At 33.0% G+C, this 25,846-nt stretch overlaps 1 protein-coding gene across 1 annotated transcript in view; it reads right to left on the bottom strand.

Moving 5' to 3' along the window:
• Positions 1-437: 437 nt before the first annotated feature.
• LOC142332485 (nose resistant to fluoxetine protein 6-like) overlaps positions 438-25,846 on the bottom strand; it is a 66,796-nt gene continuing 41,387 nt past the window's right edge. The window contains exons 11-16 of the mRNA XM_075378935.1: positions 23,987-24,177; positions 21,108-21,240; positions 15,829-16,018; positions 5,675-5,817; positions 1,738-1,846; positions 438-604 (exon numbers count right to left, since the gene is read on the bottom strand). Of these exons, the coding sequence (XP_075235050.1) occupies positions 438-604; positions 1,738-1,846; positions 5,675-5,817; positions 15,829-16,018; positions 21,108-21,240; positions 23,987-24,177 (933 nt within the window). The remainder of the gene's footprint in view (positions 605-1,737; positions 1,847-5,674; positions 5,818-15,828; positions 16,019-21,107; positions 21,241-23,986; positions 24,178-25,846) is intronic.

Genomic DNA, 25,846 nt, shown 5'->3' with positions numbered 1-25,846 from the left:
TTGTATCACTTACCCAACTCACCACTGATTCTACTGAAACTTTACAGACCTTTTAACGAAGGTTCTAAAACTGTTTTGTGAAAATTTCAACCGTACAGGATTTCTAGAAACAAAATGGCAGCTTTTAAATTAAAACATAAATTTCAGATAAACTACATATTTTAATCATACATAATAGCTGGTAAAATGATTAAAAAAATTGAATTAAAAAATGAAAACTCCAGAAATTATGAGAAATTTTTATATGAATTAACAAAGAAAATACTTTACTCAAAGCGAAATCCATCAACAGCAAAACACTGGTAACATCGTTTAATAAATCCTGTGTATTCATTCGTAAAGAAATGTCTTGAATAATTCGTATAATTTCTTCATCAATGACCCTCTTCAATTCTTCATTAGCGGTAAGGCTACGGGATTATACATGTTAAACAACCTCACAGGAAAAAGTCACAGACAGTAAGGTCAGGTGACCTCAGTTGCCTGTACAAAAATTCACTTCTATGACCGATCCAACGATCCTGAAAGTGATTATTTAGTAACAGTTTAACCGGGTTTGCAAAATAATGCGCGGCTCTATCTTGCTGAAAAACATATCTCATTTCTGAAACATTTAAACAAGGAATTATTTGTTGACTTAACAGACAGTAATAACTTTTGATTTAAGTTGTTTCTGCTCAAGAATATGAAGGTTTTCGGTGTTGTAGTAGTTACCGTTATGGTAACATGTCACACCTTTAAGATATAGATTCATCTGAGAATACAACACGTTGATCCACGTTCTGGATCGACTTTATGATACTAAATAATACGCGAACAAAACTCAACTATACTATCTGGATTATCTTCTAAAAGTTTATGAAGCTGGTGGCTTTTAAAAAAATTTACTTTACTCCTTTTTGCTATTCTTTGAACAGTCGAGTTTTGCACAACTATATCTAAAGGAACGTTTCTCACTAAGTTTGGTTTACACGGAGATCACAGTAATGAAGCACACACCATTTACTCTTTTCCTTCGAGTAGATCGGCTGTATTTTTTAACTATACTGCCAGTTTCCAACAAAAAACATTTCCACTTAGAAATTGACGTTTTGGTTGGTTGAACAACATCAGGAAATTCAGCTTTGAAATATCGTATGGATTCTGCTAGATTGTCAAATGCAATGGCCCATGTGCAACATTTAACTTTTTTTCAGTTGTAAATTCCATTTCAACAAGAATATATTTACACAAAAAGTGAAGCAACGTTATAACAGATTATTAACTTATTTTATTCAATTTAAATAGCTGTTTAACAATATATCATCTGATTTTATTGATTTTTACCACATATTTTGTAATGAATAAAAAATGTAGTTTATCTAAAATTGATGTTTTAATTTGAAAACCACCGTTTTCTATCTACAAATACTAGAAGGTTGAAATTTTCATAGAACATTTCTACAACCTTCGTTAAAAGGACTGTAAAGTTTCAATTAAATCGGTTGAACAATAGTTGAGTGATACTAAATCAAAAGCGTATACATCTTTGTGGGGCAACGTTTTATATATACATATATATTTATATTTACACACACACACACACACACACACACACACACACACACACACACACACACACACACACACTCACACACAGTGAGAGAGAGAGAGAACGAGAGACACACACACAGATACATAAGAATTAGGATAAATTTATAAATATTAATTTTTTTATATACAGTTACATCAACTTACCAGTTCCTAGAATTATCTTTTCCAAATTAATAAATGGCAGTTCAAATATCATACAGAATAAATATGAAGTAACTACAGTGACTGTCATCACACCAGAAAATCCGATCAACTGAAATTTAATAAAAAAATTGTACAGAATTACTGTTTTTAGAAATTATATATACATACAAAATTATATATTTGGAAAAGTATTTTAGGTGAGAACAGTAGTGTTGGATTAGAATAGAAGAAATGTGAAATTAAAGCGTGTATGTGTGTGTGTGTGTGTGTGTGTGTGTGTGTGTGTGTGTGTGTGGGCACACGCGATTTTTTGTTTGAGGTGAGAATATTTTATACTAAATATGAAACGGTAATTTCTTTTCCTTTTTGGAAAACACATACATTAACAAAATTAAATTTCTCTATTCATTGAATATGTTACTTAAAATGTTTTTGTAAAACCAAATTTTATTAGGAAAGGTGTTTTTTTTTCTTTTACATTATGGATTTCTGTTTTATGTAATATAATTTATACGATGTAATATTCATGACAACATAAACATTTTTTATATGATCATATATATTTTTTTTTATGCTGAAAGTAGATTATGCAATAGATTAGATAAATTTAAATTTATAAATTACAATTACGTAAAGCTTTAGTAAAAAAAAAAAAATTATTATTATCGATTTTTACAAACTTTTTTAATGTACCACTCCTGTCGCGGCTTTGCATGCGCTATATTTTTAAAGAATTTCAAAAATGGGAATATGTTTTTAGTAATTATCTGTGCACCCAGAGTTATAGCTGTTCACAGATTATCGGATAAAATAAAATGTTTAGATAGAGAATATAATCATAAAATAAAATTATTAAAGAAATCAGAACCAAGAATTTCATCATTTCATTTATACTTCCTTGTATGAAGGAAAGGAAGGGTTTTAGCGCGAAAAACTTCAGTTTTCAAATTTCATCGGAAATATGCATTTTGACCATACCTGAATCCATATTGACTTGTTTCGACGTGACGTCTCGCATAAATAAAAAACAATTAGCCGTAGGACATTGAAATTTTGGATTTAGGACTGTTGTAACATCTAATTGTGCACCTCTTCTTTTGATTTCAATAAACTGAACCAAAAGCGTACAAAAAAAACCAAAATAAAAAAAAATTGGATTTTGGACTAGTAAGTCTTATAAGCAGTAATAAGTTCTCATTGAGAGTTTTCCAACGATATAGGTGGTACTTTTTTCATTAATTCCAGAGTTATAGTCAAATAAAACTATAATTAATTAAATATTTGGATCTTACAAGGGGAAGGAACATCTGTTCAAATCAGACCCAATCTCCTTTTTTAATTTAAATATATTCATTTATTAATAATTATTAACTTCTCATTGTAAAAAAAAAATTACGATGAATAATAATTCAATAATAATAATAAAAAAGAAAAAAAAAGAAAAAATAACAGTAGTTATTAATGAAATTAAACTTTATGTACTTTTTGTTAAAAAAAATATGTATAGTGATTTAATAAGCGTAAAAGGAAGTCATGTAGTGTCCAGATTAGATTTTAAAATTCAAAGTAAAAGAAGTTAATATCCTAATACTGATAATTTAATAGAACATCAAATATTAAAGTAACTTTCGTGTGCGAGTGAGAAATTTAAAATAAATTAATATCTGATCAAATTAGTTATTTTAGAAAGGTAATTTGAAGTTGATGCTGGAAAAAGGTAGTAAATGAAATTAATAAAATGTATAAAAATTCAACGTAAATTAATTTTAGAGGAAAATTATTTAAAACATATCACTTCTTTTGAGTGACACTGGATAGATGAAGTTTTAAAATAAAAATCTTTTGTTATTTATAACAATCAGATTCAATTACTGGCATATATAATTCCATCAAAATAAAACCTAATTAAAAAAAAAAAATCTTTCTGTATATACTTTAAACTTTTCCGGCGAATGTAACTAGAAGATTTATAAAAGGGGAAATATTTTGATCATGTCAAAAATAACGTATCGCGTTTTTTGCAAAACTTTACGTTTTAGGGTCCAACTGGTTTCATCTAGACAAAAAAAACCCCAAAAAAAACATATCTAAATATTTGTTTGTATATTCCAATGAGCACCGCTTTTTGGATTATAAATTAGGATTGACCGAACCGATTTTCTTCAAATTTGGCTCAAATATGTTTATGTATGGTGCATTGAACATATAATTTTTTTTCCAAAATTCATTCAGGCGATGGGATAATATCACAAAAAAATCAATTTTAATTATCTTCAGTGGCAACTTAGAAAAAACTTGGGGAAAATTTTTCACTATATTGCCTATTTAAATAATTAAAAAGTTGTTCAAAAATCAACCTACAACTTCTTGAAATTTAAATTTAAATTTGTTTGCTTTGGTTTTTATATTTAAAAAAATATTTTTTGGTATTTTATACATAATACATAGAGCTATACAAAAATGTCTGCAAGTTTCTAACGTAATAAACCCTGGATATTCAACACAGAAAATTCTTTAAAAAAGTTTACACGTTTTAAGATTAGAATTTTTGATAAAGTTTAAAAAAAAATTAGTAAAATTTTTAATTTTCTGTCAGTTTTTTGTAAATTTTTAATATTTTTCTTTTTTAAGTTTAGAAAATAATTCTCGTAGCCACTTCATTTCTTAGGTGGAATTCATAAGATAACGTAATGTAAGGGGTACCATGATTCGACTTCAGGAAAATTTCGATATATCTTACCACCGTCAGCTCGAAAGTTTATATATATATTTCACTTTCTTGTGGACACGATAACTGCCGTAATTTTGCGCCAATCACTTTGAAATTATTCCTTAAAAATAACTCGTCCCAAAATCTCGGTCGAATTTGTTAACGGCGAATTTGTTAAATTCGGAACATGGGGGTAGAAATGGGGGACTTGTTCGAAAAAAAATTTTACTATAACTTTCTTATTAAGTAAAATATCGAATTCGTTTAAAGTTCCTGCTACTATTCGGATAAGGCCTAAAACTTATATACGTAAAGCTTTTTGATATCATCAACCATTGACTAAGGGGGTTAAAAAAATTGGGTTTCGAAGACAAAAGGAATCACACCTCTCTTAGTAGGCACAGTATCGAATCTGTTTAAAGTGGACGTTAGTCCTCTAAATATTACTTAAAACCTTTTTCTGCAACAATTTTTTTATATGACCAACCTTTACGGCAAGGGGTGAGTAAAATATTGCTGGAATTGTAAGAAGATTGTATGCTTAACATGTAAACCTTTTTTCACATGCAACCATAGTCGTATTGAGTAAATTTGAAGTTTTTCTTAACTTGAAGGTGGAAATCTTTTTTACCCCCCTACTTAGCACCAGTGAAATCTACCTCCGCCTTCCGGCGTCCCGAAAGCGATTTTTTAAAATTGGTTACTCTCACAATTAAAACTAATTTTAAAATACACAAAACTGTTTTAATTTGAATTTTTATTTTACATAAAAATGTGTTCATTAATTATTTGTATAATCGACAGAATTTTTTTTTTTAAAGCTTAATTGACGGTACAATATCACGACTTGATTTTCACGTTAAATGGTGATGATTGTGTTTACAAGAAGTTTAAAATAGATATTACCAGTGTTTCATTACAGCAAAAAAATTTTAAAAACAAAGGTTTAAACTAAAAAAAACTTTCTTTTTTCATTTAAAAAAAAAAAAAAAACTAAATGTCAGTATGAGAATTTTTTATAAATTTAAAAAAAAGTTTAAAAATTTACATAAATAAATAAGACAGGAAATTCCGACTTTTAGTAATTCTTTTTGTAAATTTTATTAGAAACCAAAAACAAAAACGGAAAAACATATTTAAAAAAATCTATTTAAAGTAACAAAAAACCTTATAATTAGTTGGAGTTTAATTATTTTTATACGAGATAAATTATAAATGTATACTTACATTAGCTATAGTATCTACATAATGCGGTGTTTTCATCGTACCAAGTAAAAGGTATTGAATACTACCATGTATTAAGTAAATGGAAAACGTCAATTTCCCTAATGGTTGAAACAATTTACTTGCTAAAAAGCTTCTTATAGGACCTGTAATAAAAATGTATAATTGGAAAGGTAACATTTAAAACATTAATCAATGTATTCTATCATGATCTTATTTATGTATCTATAATTAAAAAATCACCTCAACGTTTAACATTCTTTATAACTGCAAAAAAAAAATTACAATAATCATAAGTTACAAATTAACATTTTTTTTTTTTTTTTACAAAAATATTAACATATAACCTAGAAAATTGATTTAATTGTTGCAATGTGAAATTAAATGAAGTATATTCCACAGTATATTTTTCAAAGTATTTTAAATTATAATATAAAAATTCATATAAATATATGTTTATTAGTAACTTTACAGTGTGGCCACTTTGGCTGGCAAAAAAATCTAGTCTCATTTCTTTATTTGCAGATCTCGAGTATATATATATATATATATATATATATATTATATGTTAAACATTTTTCGTGATAAAATATATCCAGAAACCTTCTTCTCAGTTATACCAAGAAACATGGGTAAAAATTTAGTAGCGATGAGTAGGGTAGTTTTTTGGTTTATCCCAAACAAAAAAGTTTCTTTCTAGTATAGATTTACATAAAATGGTAATGTTTTTTATAACTGAAAAAAAAAAAAATTAAATCCATAATATTTTTGACTACACCAACTGTGATGAAATTCAACAAATAAACATGGTATTGGGAATATATACGTGCGTTTAATCAGATTATATTTACCACCCAACCTATAATCATAAATTTTACATTTACGAGGGTAAGACAATTATTATCAGCAATGTAGTTATAAATTTTATTGCAATACAAATAGGAAACTTACATGTACATTATTTTTCAACATAGTCCCCTTGCATTTCAACTCACTTGGTCCATCGTTGCACAAGCTTCCTGATGCCCTCATAAAAGAAGGTTTTCGGTTGAGCTGCGAGCCAGGAATGCACCGTTTCTTTCACTGTTTTGTCCGAGGTAAATCGACGACCCCTTAATGCCTCTTTGAGTGGACCAGACAAACGGTAGTCAGAAAGGGCAAGATCAGGACTATACGGAGGACGAGCCAGAACTTCAAAGTTGAGTTTCTGGAGCGTTTCAGCAGTGTGGGCAGCAGTATGTGGACGGGCATTGTTGTGCAACAACTCAACACCTTTCGACAGCAGTCCTCGGCATTTGCTTCCAATTGCAGGCTTCAGATTGAGAGTAAGCATCTCACTGTAACGCGCACTGTCTATTGTCGTGCCCCTTTCCTCATAATTTTCCAGTACTGGGCTTGTAAGTCCCAAAAACCATAAGTATCAGTTTTCCTGCGGACGGTTGGGTCTTGAACATTGTTTTGCAAGGCGAATTTGGATGTTTCCATTCCATACTCCGCCGTTCTCTCCGGCTCGTAATGATGGATCCGTGTTTCGTCACCGGTGATGATTCTGTCTAAGAAGATATCCCGTTCGTTACGGGAAAATGTTTTTCCCGTTCGTTAAATGTTTTTGGCAGATGTCCAAGCGCGTTTGTTTATGCGACCGTGTGAGTTATTTTGGGACACATCTTGCACAGACTTTATGAAAACCAATTCTGTTGTGAACGATTTCGTAGGCAGAATCGTGACTAATTTGGAGACGATGTTCCGCTTCACCGATAGTTACTCTTCTGTCTAAGAAAACCGTGTCACATGCGCTCTCAATGTTTTCCTCATTTGTGGCGGTAAACGGTCGTCCGGCTCCTTCGTCGTGCGTAACACTTGTGCGACCGTTTTTGAATTTTTCAATACATTTGTTGACACTCGGTTGCGGCAACACACTGTTCCCCTAGTGTACCGAAATTCTTCGATGAATTTCGGCTCCTGATACACCTTCCGACCATAAAAAACGGTTCGCTGAACGTTGCTCTAATTTGGTGTTAACAGAAAGCGAAGCAACCATGATTAACGACAGTGCAGCGCTACTGGAACTAACCTAGCAGCATCAAACCTGCTACAGACATAACAACAATTAAACGACGTATGCGTCATCTACGCAACACGACAATACTACCAACATAAAAAAAATATAACTAAATTGCGGATAATAATAGACTTACCCTAGTATATTTAGTATTAGATTTTTTTCTTAGCTTTAATGGTAATTAAGTGGAACATGTAATATAAAAACGTGATAAAAAAGTAAAATATTGTTTTTCGGTCATGTATTAGACAATGAATTTAATAGTTGCAAGTTGTGGAAGATTAACAATTTTTTTATTAAAAATATTCATCAGTCATAATTTTATTGTTAAATTGGGATATTTTTGGCGTATGCGGAATGATTTCATTCTATAAAATTCAACATAATAATTTTTAAGTAGCCTACCTCTCTGTACTGATAGATACGAAGACTTATTTTCACGAAATTTTATCTTCAGATTTTTCGCAGTCTTAAGTGAAAATTGACTATATTATTATTATTATTATCTTCTTCCTTTTCCCCTTCTGTGGTTGGCAGGGTAATAATAGCTGTTCTGTTTCTGAGAACCTCTCTCTATTCTGTGCATGCGATTGGTTTTAACCCCCGCTTCAATAACTACTGCACGAGGCCGACGGTCGCCTTACACGATTCGCCCCCCTCCACAAGATCGATCACTAAACCATTTCTTAATTTCGTCAACCATTCCGAATGTGACCCCCATCTTCATTCATGAAAACCATATACATGGCTGTCCTTACTTTTTCTGTATTTCATCTAAAATTCTAGACCTATTTTTTACCTTATACTTTTCTTTATACCTACCTTCTTTATACTATATGTCACTTATTTCTCCGTATTATAATTTAAACAAATTTCATTTCTAGAAATTAAAAATTTAAGGGAAAATAAAAAACTTATTCTGTGAAAATTTTATGAACGTGTTTTAGTGAATAACTTGATGTTTGGGCGTTGTTCTTTGTGTCTTGTTAGAAGAAAGCGTACTTGTTATTAGGATCTGTTAAATGAGCTTAAAATTTCTATGAAGATTGTACGGTGCATTACTGCATTGACAGTCCGGTCAAAAAATATTAATCACGTTATACGATTACAAAAACACCACACCATACACTGGTTTTCTCATCGTGAAATCAACATTCACATCTCGTGAGGTTTTTCAGTAATCAATCAAGAACTACAATTCCTGGTGTCGTAGAAATTATTGTGGCAAATTAGATGAAAGGGTGCCTCGTTTGACATGAAATACAACATCGTGTCTATCAATCCATCGATAATATTTTTGAGAAGCTAGCTGCAATAATAAAGACGTTTCGGTTTGTTTTATATCTTAAGTTGTGGCACAATTGTTGCACGATATTTTAATCATGAGAAATCATACTACAAGATCTGTACTGTTCACCGTACTTTGTTGAGATAACTTTCGTATAGACGTTTTTGGACGGACAGATATTCATCTGTGAATATCAACTATGGCCTCTGGATTTCTGTTTTATTTAGCATTTGAAACCGACCCTGTTGTAAGTCATTTTTTACCATATTATGTATGTTAATCTTTACTGGGATTCTGGCATTCAGATATTTTCTCTTGAATATTTGAAGCGTTTCTTGAAAGTATCTAAATGCTCATAAGTTTTCACTATAGCAACCATTTCTTCCAACGAATAATCGATTTTAGAAAAACACAACTGCAAAGAACAAAACTACATTGGAGTAAACCATTAACAGTTTAGAACTGACAATAGATGAGAGTAGAAACATACACCACTAATAGTAACGCTAATAGTAGTAGTAGCAGCAGTAACGGTACCAGAGTTATATTGAAATAACTGCAGTTCCGTGCGTTTTCATTTAAAATTAAAAAAATAATTTTTTTTAAAATATTTGCATGGAAATCAGCATCTAAACTGCAGAATGCTGATATTTTCCCTTGTTATCTCATCAGTCTTAGTCTAAGATCTTGCAGCTGATTTCTACAGGTATCTGTTTTTTTTTTAATGAAACTTGATTTAAATGAATGATTAATAATTTAGTAAATTACTGCCAGATTGCCTAGCAAGATTAGCTGCAATTACCTTTAATTAAATATATTATAAGTGAATTAAAAGCCATTTTAAATGAAATGGTGTAAAGAATGTATAAATGGTTGCCAGGACTCAGTCAGCCGCAAACTCCGTGTTGCAAGGTATAAACAGGTATGTTATTGTTGCTAGAGGCATTTCTTTCCTTACCTTACACTATCTTCCAATTCTTTAACGCTATTTCCTGTTTTTTGAGGGCACTATGCCAAGAAAGCGTGTCAGAAGTGGGGGTAGTGACGACTCTGCGGAGGAAGGAGCGCGGGCGTCACACCCAGACTTGCTTGACCTCAGGAATTAGGTCAACAGGTTGTTGGCGTTGGTCCGGGACAACACCAACACGAAAAGAGAAATAAAGGAGGCTGTCTGGATCCTGGACAAGTAGGTCGATTCGGTGATGGAAAGAGTGGATGGCCTGCAGATCCCGGTCACCAGGGACTTGGGAGTCCAGACGGAGCCGGAGCCAACCAACAACAACAGCAACATGGAGGTGTCGGAGACTGCTGGGGAGCTGATCAGAGGACAGGTGGAATCGGGAGTGGATACGGAGCAGCTTCCGGACCTGATCTCCCAGAAATGGCCCGGGGACTGCTTCCGGTTCACCCAGATGACGGAGGGACTGCCGGAAGAAGAGGCTGGCAAGACGGTGGCCATGATCCTGGACCTTCGCGGAGATAAAAAAGGAGTCTTCGCGCGCAAGGTTTGCGACAGGGCCCCCAGGATCTGCAAGATGCTGAACGACGGGAAGGTCGTAGCAGGGAGCGTGCTTCAGGACTCCGTTGGGGTGGATTTCTTGCTCGGAGGAGCAGCTGAGACTCCGAGTGAGATGTTTGTCTTGGCGGTGGATTCTAGGGCCCCGGAAAAGGAGACGCTGATACTGATGCCGGACAGCGGATGTTCCACATGAGAGCGGGGGTCCCCCAAGGTTCTGTTTTGGGACCGCTATTGTGGAACATCGCATACGATGGAGTGCTGCGGCAGCAGTATTCCGAGGGGGTGGAGGTCATTGGCTTCGAGGATGACCTGGTCCTGCTGATAAGAGCAGCGACGGAGCGGGAGATCGAGACGAAGGGGAATGAGGCGCTAAGACAAGTTCACCATTGGATGGCTGCGCACGGGCTGTCGATAGCCCCAGAGAAGTCGGAGGCCGTCATCTTCGCCGGAAGGCGGCCACTGCAAGACATTCGTCTGGCTATCGACGGCGAAGAAATCAGAAGGGTGCCGAAGGCGAAGTACCTCGGGGTATGGATGGACAGTAATCGTTCATTCAGGCCCCACGTCGAGGAGGCTGTATTGAAGGGTGAACGCCTCTTAGCGGCGATCTCCCGCCTCATGGCAAACACTGCAGGGCCGACGGAGAAGAAGAGGAAGGTCATCGCGACAACGGTGACTTCCGTACTGCTCTACGCGGCCCCAGCATGGAGCAGGGCTGTGGGCGTAGAGAAGTATCGTCGGAAGCTGGAGTCGATCCATAGGAGGCTGTTCCTGCGCACATGTTGTGCGTATCGAACAGTCTCCTACGACGCGATCTGTGTCGTCGCGGGATCCCCACCAATCGACTTACTAGTTGAGGAAAGGTGTATGAGGTTTGGTGGGGTCTCAAAGGAAGAGGCGAGGGCACGGATCCTGGATCGGTGGCAGGAGAGATGGGCAGTGAGTCAGGCGGGCCAGTGGACCAGGCGCCTGATCCCGGACGTGAGAGCTTGGGTGGGGCAACGGCATGGAGAGGTGGACTATTTCCTCACCCAGCTGCTCACGGGCCACGGCGATTTCGGCAGTTACATGCACAGGTTTAAACGCAGGAGATCAGCGACGTGCATGTACTGCGACGAAGTGGACACGGTCGAACACACTTGGATCGACTGTGTCCGGTGGGACGTCGAGAGGAGAAGGGTAGCGGCGTTCTCACCCGGCGTTCTCACCCGACGATGTGGTCAGGCGGATGGTCAGGTCCTCACAGGGATGACAGGAGTCGGCGGACCTGGCTCACACCATTTTGGACTCGAAGGCTAAAGAGGAACCCCCTCGGTTGCGTGCTCGCCTATGAGGTGTGGCTTCTGGTGGATGACTGAGTCGGTGTCGTATTGTTGTATTTCATAATTTGTTTTATTGTTGTTTATTATTGCTGTTTGTTTTTTTGGGAATTAGTTGATGGTCATTGTGTGATTGAGGTATATGGGTTTTACTCCCCACGCGCGCCCTTGTGGAACACAGGGCGGCGTGAGGAGTATGCTGCGAATGTGTGATATTATTGGGATATAATCTTGTAAAGTGTTGATATTGTGTATTTTATTTTGTATATTTTGAATGTAATTGTAATATATATTGTGTATAACATAGTGCTGGGAGAGCGCACTGGATGGGTGACGTGCAGTCACTAGATAATTAAAAAAAAAAAAATAAGAGCCTCAAAAAATCTGGAGGCTGGGGTTGAATCGTGGCGACGATTAGGGCCCAGGGAGGTAGCCTTATTGCCTAGGGTGTTCTGGCTCCAGATGCTGGGGTCGGGGCTCCCCGAGGATGACATTACGGACCCTCAGGTATGAGAGGAACGCGAGGGGGCAGCGGTGCGCGGAAGGCGTGCCGGCTGCAAGTAGGATAGTGACGGGGAGGGCAGCCCCATAGCGAAGGAGTGGGTTGGCTGGCCGGCAGAGGTGGTTGGCTCGCTCTGAAGAGGCTGTGGGGACCCCGGCGGGAGATCCTCCGGTAGGAGGCAGATAGGGGGGGCAGAGACTGCTACCACGACACTGCAAGGTGACCATGCTATGTTCTAACGGGCGGAGGCTGGTTGCCTTGGGGTGTTTAATAAGATATAACAAAAAAAAAAGTATGTTATTGTTAATTATTTACCCTGGTCGTGGTTTTAAAATAATTCAAATTTAATTTCTTCTGTACACGATAGTCGCACTGCGTTCTTGTTTACATCATGAAGCAGCGCGTGCACTCTTTCTCTCGTTCATACTCATCCAGATTGAAAGTAATTACTTCAAATAATAGCAGCCAATACTTGCGAACATTTTTTTACAAGCAACCATATGTTATCGTATACAGAAAAAATTAAACTTCAATTTAGTATATAATTTTTTTGAAAAACACGATGAGCGTAAATAATTAACAATAATATACCTGTTTACACCTGGCAACTTGGAGGTTGCGGCTGACTGAAGGGTGGCAACCATTTAGTTTTACATTCTTCGCATAATTTTCTTTCAAATGACGTTTAATTCACTTAAAAAAATATAGTTGCAATTCGTTAAAATAAATTAATTACAATACAATATATTTAATTAAAGATAATTACAGCTAATTTTGCCGGGCAACCTGGCAATAATATATTAAATTATCATTAATCATTCAGTTAAATCGAGTTTCATTAAAAAAAATAGATACCTGCAGAAATCAGCTGCCGGATCTTGTACTAAATGGATTTCATCAAACTTCAGTCTTTACGCCTACACTTCTTTGCTTATACCTAGGCCTTATACCTAGATAAATTTGTCTATTTTCGGTGAGGATGATAGCATATTTTAATATACGAAAATTTAATCATACGTTTACATTATATTGAACGGATTTTAACACTATAGGAGCACAATTACACCGGGTGTCTGAAAAAACTCCGCAGTTTTAAATTAAATTTACTATATTACATTTATAATTACAAATTTATGTGTTCTACTGCATGAAATTAAAAAATCTTTAAGCTTTATCTGCTGTTAATATAACTCAATATGAGCACCATCAAACCACTTCATCCACTTTATTCCACACTCTGGTGATTATGTTTGAAGGGATCGTTTCAGCGACTGCTGTTATTCTTTGGCGCAGGGGATCAAATGACTTTTTTTTTCTTTGTATACTATATCTTTTCCGTTATCCCAAAAGAAGAAATCAATTCAAATCAGGACCACAGTGACAAATTTAGCTTCCCTGCCTTTCCAGCCTTCTGGGAACCTATCGTTGAGCGCATTCCGCACAACATCTGTACATTCCGCACAACGTGGATGGGCTTTAGAAAATTGGGCTCTCTACATCATAAGTTTGCGAAAACAAAACGTTCTCTAATATGTCCCAGTACCACTATACCCGTAATAGTCTACTCATGGAAAAAAATACTCCTTAAATTCGAGTTGTGGACGAATTCTATCCATTCATGAGAATATTCTGAGACAAATACACATCAGTAATGGCTACTCACAAATCCATGAACATGAAATATTGCTTCATCAAAAGATAAAATATACTGCAATTATATTTCATCACCAGAAATTAATTCTTGGTTATTATTAATTGAACTCTTTGTGGCTTATCGTTAGGTCATGGAGTAGGTGCATTTTATTCGCTTATTCCGGTATTCCAAGAAAAATCCAGTTTTTCGGAATTTTTCTTGGAGTAACCGGTACAAAGTTTCAATCGCTTGGGAATAACATCCTGTTTAGTACTTTTAGGAATACTTAGTCAACGACTAATACTACGAACTGAATATTAGAGATTGCGTTGGTAAGACAGTCGAATTATTTCTGTGTTTGCGGTACTTGTTTTAGGCCTATCCGATGAATGTCCTTTCAAAGTCCTTCTGGTTTCCAGAATATTTTGATTTTATATTTGCGAACCAGTAACTGCATTGTCCTTTCTCTTGTGGCCATGAAAATAAAGTTCGCGCTAATAACAGCTTGGCCTGAGCAATACTCTAACGAAGGAGCTATCTGGTGGACAATATGTAAACTAAAACTTAATTGTTATCGCTTCAAGATTACGCATAACACCATTGAGTGTTGCGAAATACAATTTTTATTCGTTCTTTTTTTAATATCTTATAATGACTACAGTAAAGTATATTCATTAATGTTTATATTTGACTTAAAATATCGAAATAAATAAATTTGTTGTCTTTATAATTTTCGTATAAAAAAGGTCTATTCTTTAGTATCCTTGAATAAAAGTCAAAGTTGATAAAAAAAAACTAATGTCCACAATAAATCCTTGCAAGTCTATTCATAGATGGCCCATTTAGAAACATTAATAAATAAATAAATAAATTATCAAATATTTAAAACTGTTAAGTGTATTGTTAAAGACAAATCTTGCTACATAGTTTTCTATACAACTGGATAAAAGGTTTTTCCCTATCAGATTTAGGTAATTAGCATTGTTTGTTAAAGGTAAACTGTCATGCGTCGACAAGTAAACTAGGTCAAGTGTAATAAGTTACAATGTGAACTCATTACAAGGCCAAAATGAAGCAGGTATACAAGGGACTCGTTCAAAAACGTTGCACAAGAAAACCAGAGATTTTCTGTTATCACTGTATCAACCAGAAGACTTCTAAAAGAGAAAATAAAATGAAAAAAAAAGTATAAAATCTCCAGAGTGCTCAAAAAATATACCTTCCTGTGATATTCAACAAAAACAAACGAGATTTAAATATGCAGTTTTGTGGAAAATTTTTTCAAACTGTATTTTCTGAATTTAAAACAACAACATTAATTTTTTTGCACATGAATTTAATAAAACGAGACCCGATATTACCAATTGATAAAAAGGGGCACACACTCAATTTCATTTAGACATATTGATTTTTTTCATGTCTGGTTAAAAAATTTGGGATAGTGCAAAATTTTATTTTTTTTACAATTATAATGGTAAGATAGTTTTGGTTTGTATATCAAAATGAATCAATGAGACCAAACAAAAATAAAAATTTCTCTTCATATCCTCCTAATAAGATTATTTTATTAACTTTTAAGCTTTACTCCAAAATTTAGAGTAAAAAATTTAGGATTTCCATAATACAAATTTTGTTTGTTTTTTAAATATAAATAATTAGAATGAGAACGAAATTCGGGAAGAATAATAAAGAGTACTTGAAACGAATTTCTCTTCCCTAAATATTTTAAATATGAATGGATCGTTCATTTATAAATAATCAAAGAAGATCATAAATTATTAAATAAACATTAAAGTTACGAATATTAATAAAAAGAATTCATATATAATGTTACCTGCATATCCAGTTTCGCAAGCAAAAATCATCCACGCCATGCCTAATGACCATAAAACACTTTGTAGACCAGTGTAAAATGCAGATTCTAATCTATTGTATACATTTTCTTGACGAATAAAATATGATATTCCAAGTAACGTCGATAATGAAAATACTAGCGATACACACCAACTAATAAATACTGTTTTCTAAAATAAATAACAATAAAAAATAAAAAATAAAAATAAATATATAATAATATCCATTAATATATGTACTTTAAATAGTATTATAACATTATAGAGAAATTGTATATTTTTCTAAGATGGTTGGATATACTTAAAGTTTTTTCCTTTGTTTTACGTTTAATTGAAGGAGGTGAGTTAGTTGATATAGTGGGACAAGATAATAACCAATGAGGTTACCGTTGACAATCATTCCTTCTTTCCTTAAAAATGATTGATTTTTTTATGGATGTTAGACAGTGTATCCTTTCTCTATGAAGGGAAAAATATACTAATTTTTATATTTGATTTTTATGAAGTTTTTCCTTCTTTATATATGTTATTTATAAGCAATTTTTAAATATTTCTCGAACATCAAAATTAAATTAATTTTAGTTAATAAGAAATACGACATTAAACACATTACAGGAACTAATAGTATTCGTTACTAGTTACATATTTTTAATGAATCGTTATTACTACGGTATGGTAAAAAAATAATTATATATATCGATTAAGTTAAATCTAAAATTACAAGTAATTACATGATGAGAAGATAGGTGTTTTTTTCTTGTATTTTGAAATTAATTCAATCCGCCTAGTATATATGAGTTTTAAGTAATAAACTCATTTTTATTACAATTTTTCCAGTGGCTGTACAGCGCTAATATTTTTTACGTTCTTCTTTTATAATTAATTATGTTTTTCAGATCTCATTTAACTTTTCTATTAATTTTAAATTTTCTTAAACATATTCTTATTTCAATTTGAATAGGAATACATAGAAATTAATATTAGATATTACTTTGTATGGAAGAAATAAAATTAGCTAATCTTATGTTGTTAAAAACGTTTAACATAGAATAACACTTACGAACGATTTTATTGCAATAATCTCAACATTTTTATTAGTACAGGTGCACTCGTAAATTTTAAGCACCGGAACGTATGATGTTTTATTATAGCAGACAGCTGGAATATGTTCTACAGCATCAGGCTGTTGGACAAAGCAAGGTCAATTTTCGTGTGTTATAATTTTTATGTTTTAGGTTATATTATTTATCAGCTCATATTTTTTTAATACTGAGTAAAATTAAAAGGGAAGAGTGAGAGCTACGAATCTAACTAAACAATTTTAATACCCACAAAAATTTAATACATGAACATTAGTCACCCAATTTAAGGAAGTGTTAATACTTACTTTGATTTCGTAAAATTAACCGCTAAATTATTTTTCTACATTTACCAAGTCTTACTGAATGATATACCTTAAATAAGTTTTAAAGAAACCTTAAACAATACGAATAAAAGAAAATTAAGTATAATACTTTAAAATTTTATCTTATAAAATGAGTGAATATTCAATACTTTAATATCCTTGACTTTGCGACGAAAAATTTGAGGGGATATATTACTTTAGTAAGAGAGATTGGCGAGAACAGGAAAGAAGATAGGTTATTTGTAGCTCAAGATTTCTTTCTCCAGTCCAGCTTTCAGTATACTGACCACCAATCACAATCTTTTCCTTCTCGCAGTAAAGTAATTTCTATGAACTAATCTTTTCAATCGAAAGACTTCAGTTTTTATAAAAGTGTAACTTTTAGTAATATTCGGGAATAATCGGGAGTATGAGCGCAACAAATGAGGTGGTTATATATGAATGCAAACAGGTGTTCGGCTGCTCATGATTTGATTTGGGCGGCGGCAGTGGAGTCTGGAATAGATTTTCTCCTGGTATCAGAAGCGAATAATAGAGTGGTTGCTCATAGTGACTGGTATGTAGATAAATACCCGGCATAAGACCTCCAAGATTGCGGAGAAGAAATCGACCGGAGAGCGAGCCTCCTGTGGAGCCGTTGCGTGTCCGCGCTTGTGTGGATGGACGACGGTGATGTACGGGGACTCCTTATCCCCTGAACTCGAAGGCATCACCCGGCGCTGTTATGCTTAATTGCAGGTCCGACCCTGGGAGGGAAGTTGATGAGATAGGAGGTTTAGTCGGTAGGGCACAGGCACATACGAACTTTAACAATATCTGGCGGAACCTGTAGCGAGCCTGACACTGCTCGTAACTGGGGTTCCTCCACTCACCAAAAAAAAACCTCTAGGAATAATGTTTTTTTTTTTTTTTTTTTACTTTCCCGGCGAATATAGCTAAAATAGCTATGTTAAAAGAAAATAATAGGAAGAAAAGAGTCTCCTTCTTTCGACACATAATAAGAACAGAACCGAACAAACTCGTCAGGAAACCGGTCGAGGAATAGTGGAAAATGTCCAGAACACCGACCTGGATCACCGAAATTAAACAAGATACGAAAGAACTAGAAATCAGAACAGATAATTTACGAAACAAAACTGACAATATAAAAATACTAAAAGAAGAAACTCCAGATTTAAAATTAAAGAAAAGAATACAACAAAGCGGGTTTGTTCAGAAGAACTCAAAAAAGCAAGATCTGATAGAATGAAATATTGAGAATTAATCATGAAGAAAAAAAAAGAAAAAGACGAACCAGATTGACTAATATAAGTCCACTGTGACCTTAAAAAAAAAAAAGTATTGGGATCATATCAAAAATGCGTATCATTCTTTTCCAGTGGATGCGGATTTTTTTCCAGTCAATGCGATCTTTATGTTTTAGGTTCCAACTAGTTCATCTAGACCAAGAAAACATGTGTTAACGTTGGTACGTGTACGTATATGAGTTACACTGATTTTGACTTTATATCTCAAGATTTATCGAACTGGTTTTCTTCAAATCTGGCTCAAATATGGGTTCTACATATGGGTTAGTAATAATATTAATATATTTTAATAGTTTGTGATCGGGGTGAGGGATATCATGAAAAAACCAATTTTGGTTTTCTTCAGATGAATTTTAGAAAAATTTTTATTAAATTTGTTATCGCCAATAAATATAAAAATTATCGAAAAAAATGGTTTTTCAAATTATCAATCCCCCATATCTTAAAACTGAAAGTTATGTTTTTTATTATTTTTCTCCCTTCGCTTCAAATATTTTTCAAACGTATTTTGAAAGTTTACATTTCATATATTGAGCTGTAAAGAAATGTCTACATTTTTTTTTTAATTATATTTAATTTTTAATTTATAGACTTCTGACCAAAATGCAGAAACGTTTAATTTTTTTTTTTCTTCTTACATTTGCTTTTATTGAAGGAGGTGTAGGTTTAGACAAAATTATACTTAAATTTCTTAAGCTTAATCTATATATGAATCTTTTGAGAAAAACTTTTCTTCCACCTCTAAAAAATATATATATCCTTTTTTTCTGTTTTACTGACGTAAATTTTTAATAAAAAAAGGAAAATAAAATTGTATTTTTATCATCACTAAAAAGGTTATAAAACTAGTTTTGTCATCTGTATTATATTCATTGCCTAAAATGAGAAACTTTTTTTTCATTATTCAATAAAATTGTATTTTATTTTTTAAATATTTTTGTTTGTTTTTCTTCTATATAAAACAAAATTATTTTATTAAAAATAGAAGTCAGATCCTTAATATTTGAATTGCAAAAACGTTTCCGCTTAAGCCGAAAAAACTTTCCAATGAAAAAGTTGTGCAAGATATTGTATAATTTGACCGGTGTAGCCGAGAAAGTCATGAAACTGCCATTTTTTTTTTTTTTCATTATAATTCGATAAATGCATAGAGAAGAATTGAGAGGAGAGTGGAAGAAGTGTTAGGAGAAGACCAATTTGGTTTCAGGAAAAGTATAGGGACAAGGCCAATTTTAGGCCTCAGATTAATAGTAGAAGGAAGATAAAAGAAAAACAAACCAACATGCTTGGCGTTTATAGACCTAGAAAAGGCTTTCGATAACGTAGATTGGAATAAAATTTTCAGCATTTTAAAAAAATTAGGGTTCAAATACAGAGATAGAAGAACAATTGCTAACATGTACAGGAACCAAACAGCAACAATAACAATTGAAGAACATAAGAAAGAAGCCCTAATAAGAAAGGGAGTCCGACAAGGATGTTCCCTATCTCCGTTACTTTTTAATCTTTACATGGAACTAGCAGTTAATGATGTTAAAGAACAATTTAGATTCGGAGTAACAGTACAAAGTGAAAAGATAAAGATGCTACGATTTTCTGATGATATAGTAATTCTAGCCGAGAGTAAAAAGGATTTAGAAGAAACAATGAACGGCATAGATGTAGTCCTACGCAAGAACTATTGCATGAAAATAAACAAGAACAAAACAAAAGTAATGAAATGTAGTAGAAATAACAAAGATGGACCACTGAATGTGAAAATAGGAGGAGAAAAGATTATGGAGGTAGCAGAATTTTGTTATTTGGGAAGTAGAATTACTAAAGATGGACGAAGCAGGAGCGATATAAAATGCCGAATAGAACAAGCTAAACGAGCCTTCAGTAAGAAATATAATTTGTTTACATCAAAAATTAATTTAAATGTCAGGAAAAGATTTTTGAAAGTGTATGTCTGGAGCGTCGCTTTATATGGAATTGAAACTTGAACGATCGGAGTATCTGAGAAGAAAAGATTAGAAGCTTTTGAAATGCGGTGCTATAGGAGAATGTTAAAAATCAGATGGGTGGATAAAGTGACAAATGAAGAGGTATTGCGGCAAATAGATGAAGAAAGAAGCATTTGGAAAAATATAAATAAAAGAAGAGACAGACTTATAGGCCACATACTAAGGCATCCTGAAATAGTCGCTTTAATATTGGAAGGACAGGTAGAAGGGAAAAATTGTGTAGGCAGGCCACGTTTGGAGTATGTAAAACAAATTGTTGGGGATGTAGGATGTAGAGGGTATACTGAAATGAAACGACTAGCACTAGATAAGGAATCTTGGAGAGCTGCATCAAACCAGTCAAATGACTGAAGACAAAAAAAAAATGCATAGAGAGATACTGAACGGTAATTAGAAAAAAATACGTAAATAAAAAAATCGTGCACAAATATAATAAAATTATTTCGAGTAAACTGATATTTTTTTTGAACAGTTGTTATTTTCGATTTAATAATCGAAACTCTACTCTAAATGCAGTAGATTCTATAAACATATCGTCTTACCCTTGACAAGGTGGTATTGGTTTTCTTAAATTGATGCAATAGGTATCCAAGTCCAACGCCAATTAGCCAAGCACCAAATCTAGTATGTGTCGTTATATATTCAGTTGCATATGCTTCAATTGTAGTTAAGTCTCTATAATTACACGAATAAGATTAATTAGTTTAAAAAAAAAATTCATCTAATGTAAACTATAATTTAATAAGTAATATAATATAGTAAACTATTTTAAGCCAATTTCAGATAAACTAAATCTTCAATTGGAAAAAAAGTTTTCACAAATCATATTAATAAATTGGGTCAGGCAACCTACCGACATCAATCATCAGCCAAACTCAGTATAACATATAGATTATCTGAAGTAGCGATTTGATTTTTAAGCTTTGCTGAAGTGATTGGGTAGAACACATGCTTGATCTTTATTGAAATCATATACGAATAACTAGTTATGTTGTATAAATCTGCCGAGAGATTTAAATTTAAAGTTGTATAAATCTGCCTCTTTTGTAAACATGCAAGAGTTAGTTGTTTACAAGAGGGTGAAATAATGCTAGATTTTTTTTTCAAGAAACCAAATTTTACACATGCAAATAATGAATTTGGTTTAATATGTGGAATTAATTTCTTTCATGTAATAATAAATTTAATATATAAAAAAAAAAATCTGCTCAGGTGACTCAAAAATTATTGTACAATTTGTAATGAAGCTATCATTGTATTCCGTATATATTTATACAGAAATTTTTTAATTTTTTTTGCTTATGTTCTCGCCTAATTAGTATGAAACTTGTGTGTGGGAAATGGAAATGAGCTTTTGTACCGTACGAAATATGCCATCCTTGAACGAGATTCGAACCCAGGATCTCCGGGTGAAAGTTGAGAAGCTACCACTCCGGCTCAGAGATCGGGAGTAGTATTTGAAATGATTTCTCTTCTTCATGAAGCTAAATGAAGTGAAATTTAATTTTTGAGATAAAAATTATCTATTTCAAACACTGTAACAAATAATAATTAAAAAATAAATAAAAAATCGCTATATATTTAACGATTTAAAACAAACGCCATCGAATCAGAGTTCTAAAAAAACAGTTTTTTTTGCGGATTATCAGAAAATATTTCTCAAATAAACAATTTAGAAAATATTTAATGGCAGCGAAATTTTTAAAAATTAACATGCTAAATTAAAAAAAAAAAAACAAATACTTTATGAAAATCTGATAATCATTTTCCGAGATATTATTGTATCAATTTATTAACCATTTATGGGATCTACTTTATCCCATAAAGTATCCCACAGCTGTTTCCTGTGTGAGCCCGATTACAGCACTTTTCTAGAGGTCAATAAAGAAGATGCGTTTGATAGATAAATTTTCATATATGCTATGGTAGTTTAGATATTTTTAGCAGGATATATTAAAAAAAAAAAAAAAAAAAAAAAAATTAACGGCTAAAAATTTTTAATCGTTATGAAAATTATTTATTTTAAAGCTATGTAATATTTCTCAAGTTTTACAACGTACATTGATTAATTATAGATAAAATTAAAGAGTAGTTAATACAGCTTTAGCTGTGTGCAAGCTCATAAACTGTTTTCTTGTATCTTGCTCTTGAAAGCGCTAATAACAAAGATGGCGACCACTCACAACAGAAAGCGTTCTGTGTTCTGCAGTTTGTAAAATTTAAATCTGTAATTAATCTGTATTCCTTACGGAATATACGTTCAACGTGTGTCCCGTTAGGAGTTACTTTGTGATCCCCCGAGTGAGAATAATATTCGTAGATGGTATAAACAATTTGAAACCACTGGCTGTATTTGTAAAGGGAAGAGTACAAAACGACTGATGTGTCCGAAGACAATTTTGAACGTGTACGAGAAAGTCTTTCGTGAAAATCGTAGAAAATCCGTTGGAAAGGCTAGGCTAGACGCGAATTAACAAATTCAGTGAACTCTGTGTGGAGGGTTTTAAGGAAATGCTTACAACTGCGTCCTAAACGTTTACAACTGTTAAAAGCTCTAAAGCTTACTGATTATGGTTTGCATGCTAGTTCGTAAATAAAGTGATGCTCCGTGACGATGAAGACTTTCTTCATCGTGTCGTATTCAGTGACGAATAAACATTTCATGTTAATGGAAACACTCATACTTTATGTATCTGGGAATCAGAAAATCCTCACGAAATATTGTAGTCTGAACGAGACTCCCCAAAAATGATTGTTTTTTGTGTCGTATCCCGACGACAAGTTTACGGGCCGTTCTTTTCCGCGGAAGCAAATGTGTCTGTAATGAACTATCTTGATATACTACTATTATTCCTCTTTCGTCAACTGCAATACGAACCACAGAAATTTATTTGGTAACAAGACGGTGCTCTTCCTCACTGGTATAACGCTGTACGTGATTTGTTGAATGAAATTATCTCCGACCGCTGGATAACTCACCGGGGATCAGATGATATTGCTTGTTTTCCGTGGCCTTAACGTTTTCCTGATCTGACCGTTTTTCTGATCCCTTGATTGTTTTCCGATTTTTTTGGGGGGGATTTATAAAGGATCAAGTGTATGAGCCACCGATACCAGCTGACCTACCCGACTTGAGATATAGGAATGAAGTAGCTGTCGCGTCATTTACTCCAGACTTGCAGATTAAAGTATGGTATAAACTTTCTTATCGGCTAGATGTGTGCCGTATGACAAATCGTGCTCACATTGAACAAATACTGGAAAAACTGTTTTAGTTGCTTATTCATTTCATGTATAACTTATCAATGTTCGTAAAACGTAATAAATATTAAATAACTTTTAAACTACGATATTCATTTTGAACACATAATAGTATAATATTCTTATAAGCTATTTTTAGATATATAAATCAATAAACTACCTTGCGATTACAGCTCCAGCTGGTATTTCATTAAAATATGATACACAAAATGATATTATAACAGATGAAAAAATTAGTAATGGTAACACGATTTTACCAAATTTCTTCCATTTATATAGTGGAAATAAAATAATTGGTGATAATAAATGTAGCTGCATATCCACTGCTAAATACCATGCGTGTGGAAGACACTGAAAGCAAAACGTATATAAAAATAGATTTATCTATACAAATACATATTATTCTATTTTTTTTTTGTCTTCAGTCATTTGACTGGTTTAATGCAGCTATCCAAGATTCTCTATCTAGTGATAGTCGTTTGATTTCAGAATACCCCCTACATCCTACATCCCTAACAATTTGTTTTACCTATTCCAAACGTTTTTTGGAATGAATTTTTTCTTCTATCTGTCCCTCCAATATTAAAGCGACAATTCCAGGATGCCATAATATGTGGCATATAAGTCTGTCTCTTCTTTTAACTATATTTTTCCAAATCCTTCTTTCTCATCGATTTGCCCCAACACCTCTTAATTTGTCACTTTATCCATCCGTCTGATTTTTAACATTCTCTTACATCACCACCGCATTTCAAAAGCTTCTAATCTTTTCTTCTCAGGTACTCCGATCGTCCAAGTTTCACTTCCATATAGAGCTACGCTCCAAACGTATACTTTCAAAAATATTTTCCTGACATTTAAATTAATTTTTGATGGAAGGAATTTAAATTTCTGACTGAAAGCTCGTTTTACCTGTGAAAATGCCGCATTTTATATCGCACCTTCTTCGTCCATCTTTAGTAATTCTACTTCTCAAATAACAAAATTCTTCTACCTCCATAATCTTTTCTCTTCCTATTTTTACGTTAAGTGTAAAAACTGAAGTGAAATAACTTTAAGTGAAAACTGAAGTGATAACTTCGTTATTTCTAGTACATTTCATTACTTTCGTTTTGTTCTTAATTTATTTTCATGCGGTAGTTTTTGCGTAGGACTTCATCCATGCCGTTCATTGTTACTCTTCTAAATCGTTTTTACTCTCAGCTAGAATTACTATATCATCAGAAAATCGTCGCATCTTTATCTTTTCACCTTATACTGTTACTTCGGATCTAAATTGTTCTTTTATATTCTATTTATAAAAATTAATTAATTAAATGATAATTTGTACAATTTTTGTAACATAGTGCCAGAAAAAATATGTAAATTGTAAATCTGGAATATTATTCTGCAATTATTATTTTAATCGGTTCTGGTACAGTGAATTAATCATAATGTTTTTTTATTTTTACAAAATTAGTCGTAGAATTTGTGTAAGAGGTGAATTATGAATAAAGAAGAAAATTTATTCCTACAAAACTAAATTTAAAATTCATTTTGATATAATTTTATTCCTGGAAGAAAAAAAAAGTAGCTTTTCTAAGAAATTTTATATATTTATTCTTGAATGTCGTTAAATGTTACTTTAACTTTCTCGCACTGATAAGGTTTGTTGTATATTATCTTGTAGAAAAAATAAATAAAAAACTTTGAAAGGGAACTGATAAATTTCTACATAACTTTATTTCTTACGTAGTTTTATCGTATTCTTTTTTTGTTATAGATTGAAGTAATTCATAAATTAATATATAAGCTTGAAAATTGTGTATGGGAATAGGGAGTAGAAAATTTTTAGCATATGAAAAGTTTTAAAGCTAACCGGAATTCAAAACCTAATGCTTCTGAATGAAATATTTTAACTTTGACTCCTAGAGATGAGACGTTTTGAATTTATGACTTCTCTTTAAAATGCCTTTTAGTGACGGAGAATGAATTTTTCAAATACGAGTCTTAATTGCATAACGTTGGTTAACAATTATAG

The sequence above is a fragment of the Lycorma delicatula genome, chromosome 11 (genome assembly GCF_047948215.1).
Source record: "Lycorma delicatula isolate Av1 chromosome 11, ASM4794821v1, whole genome shotgun sequence".
Lineage (NCBI taxonomy): Eukaryota > Metazoa > Arthropoda > Insecta > Hemiptera > Fulgoridae > Lycorma > Lycorma delicatula.
Note: the sequence above shows the minus strand (reverse complement) of the source record. Positions and strands in the feature narration are given on the sequence as shown.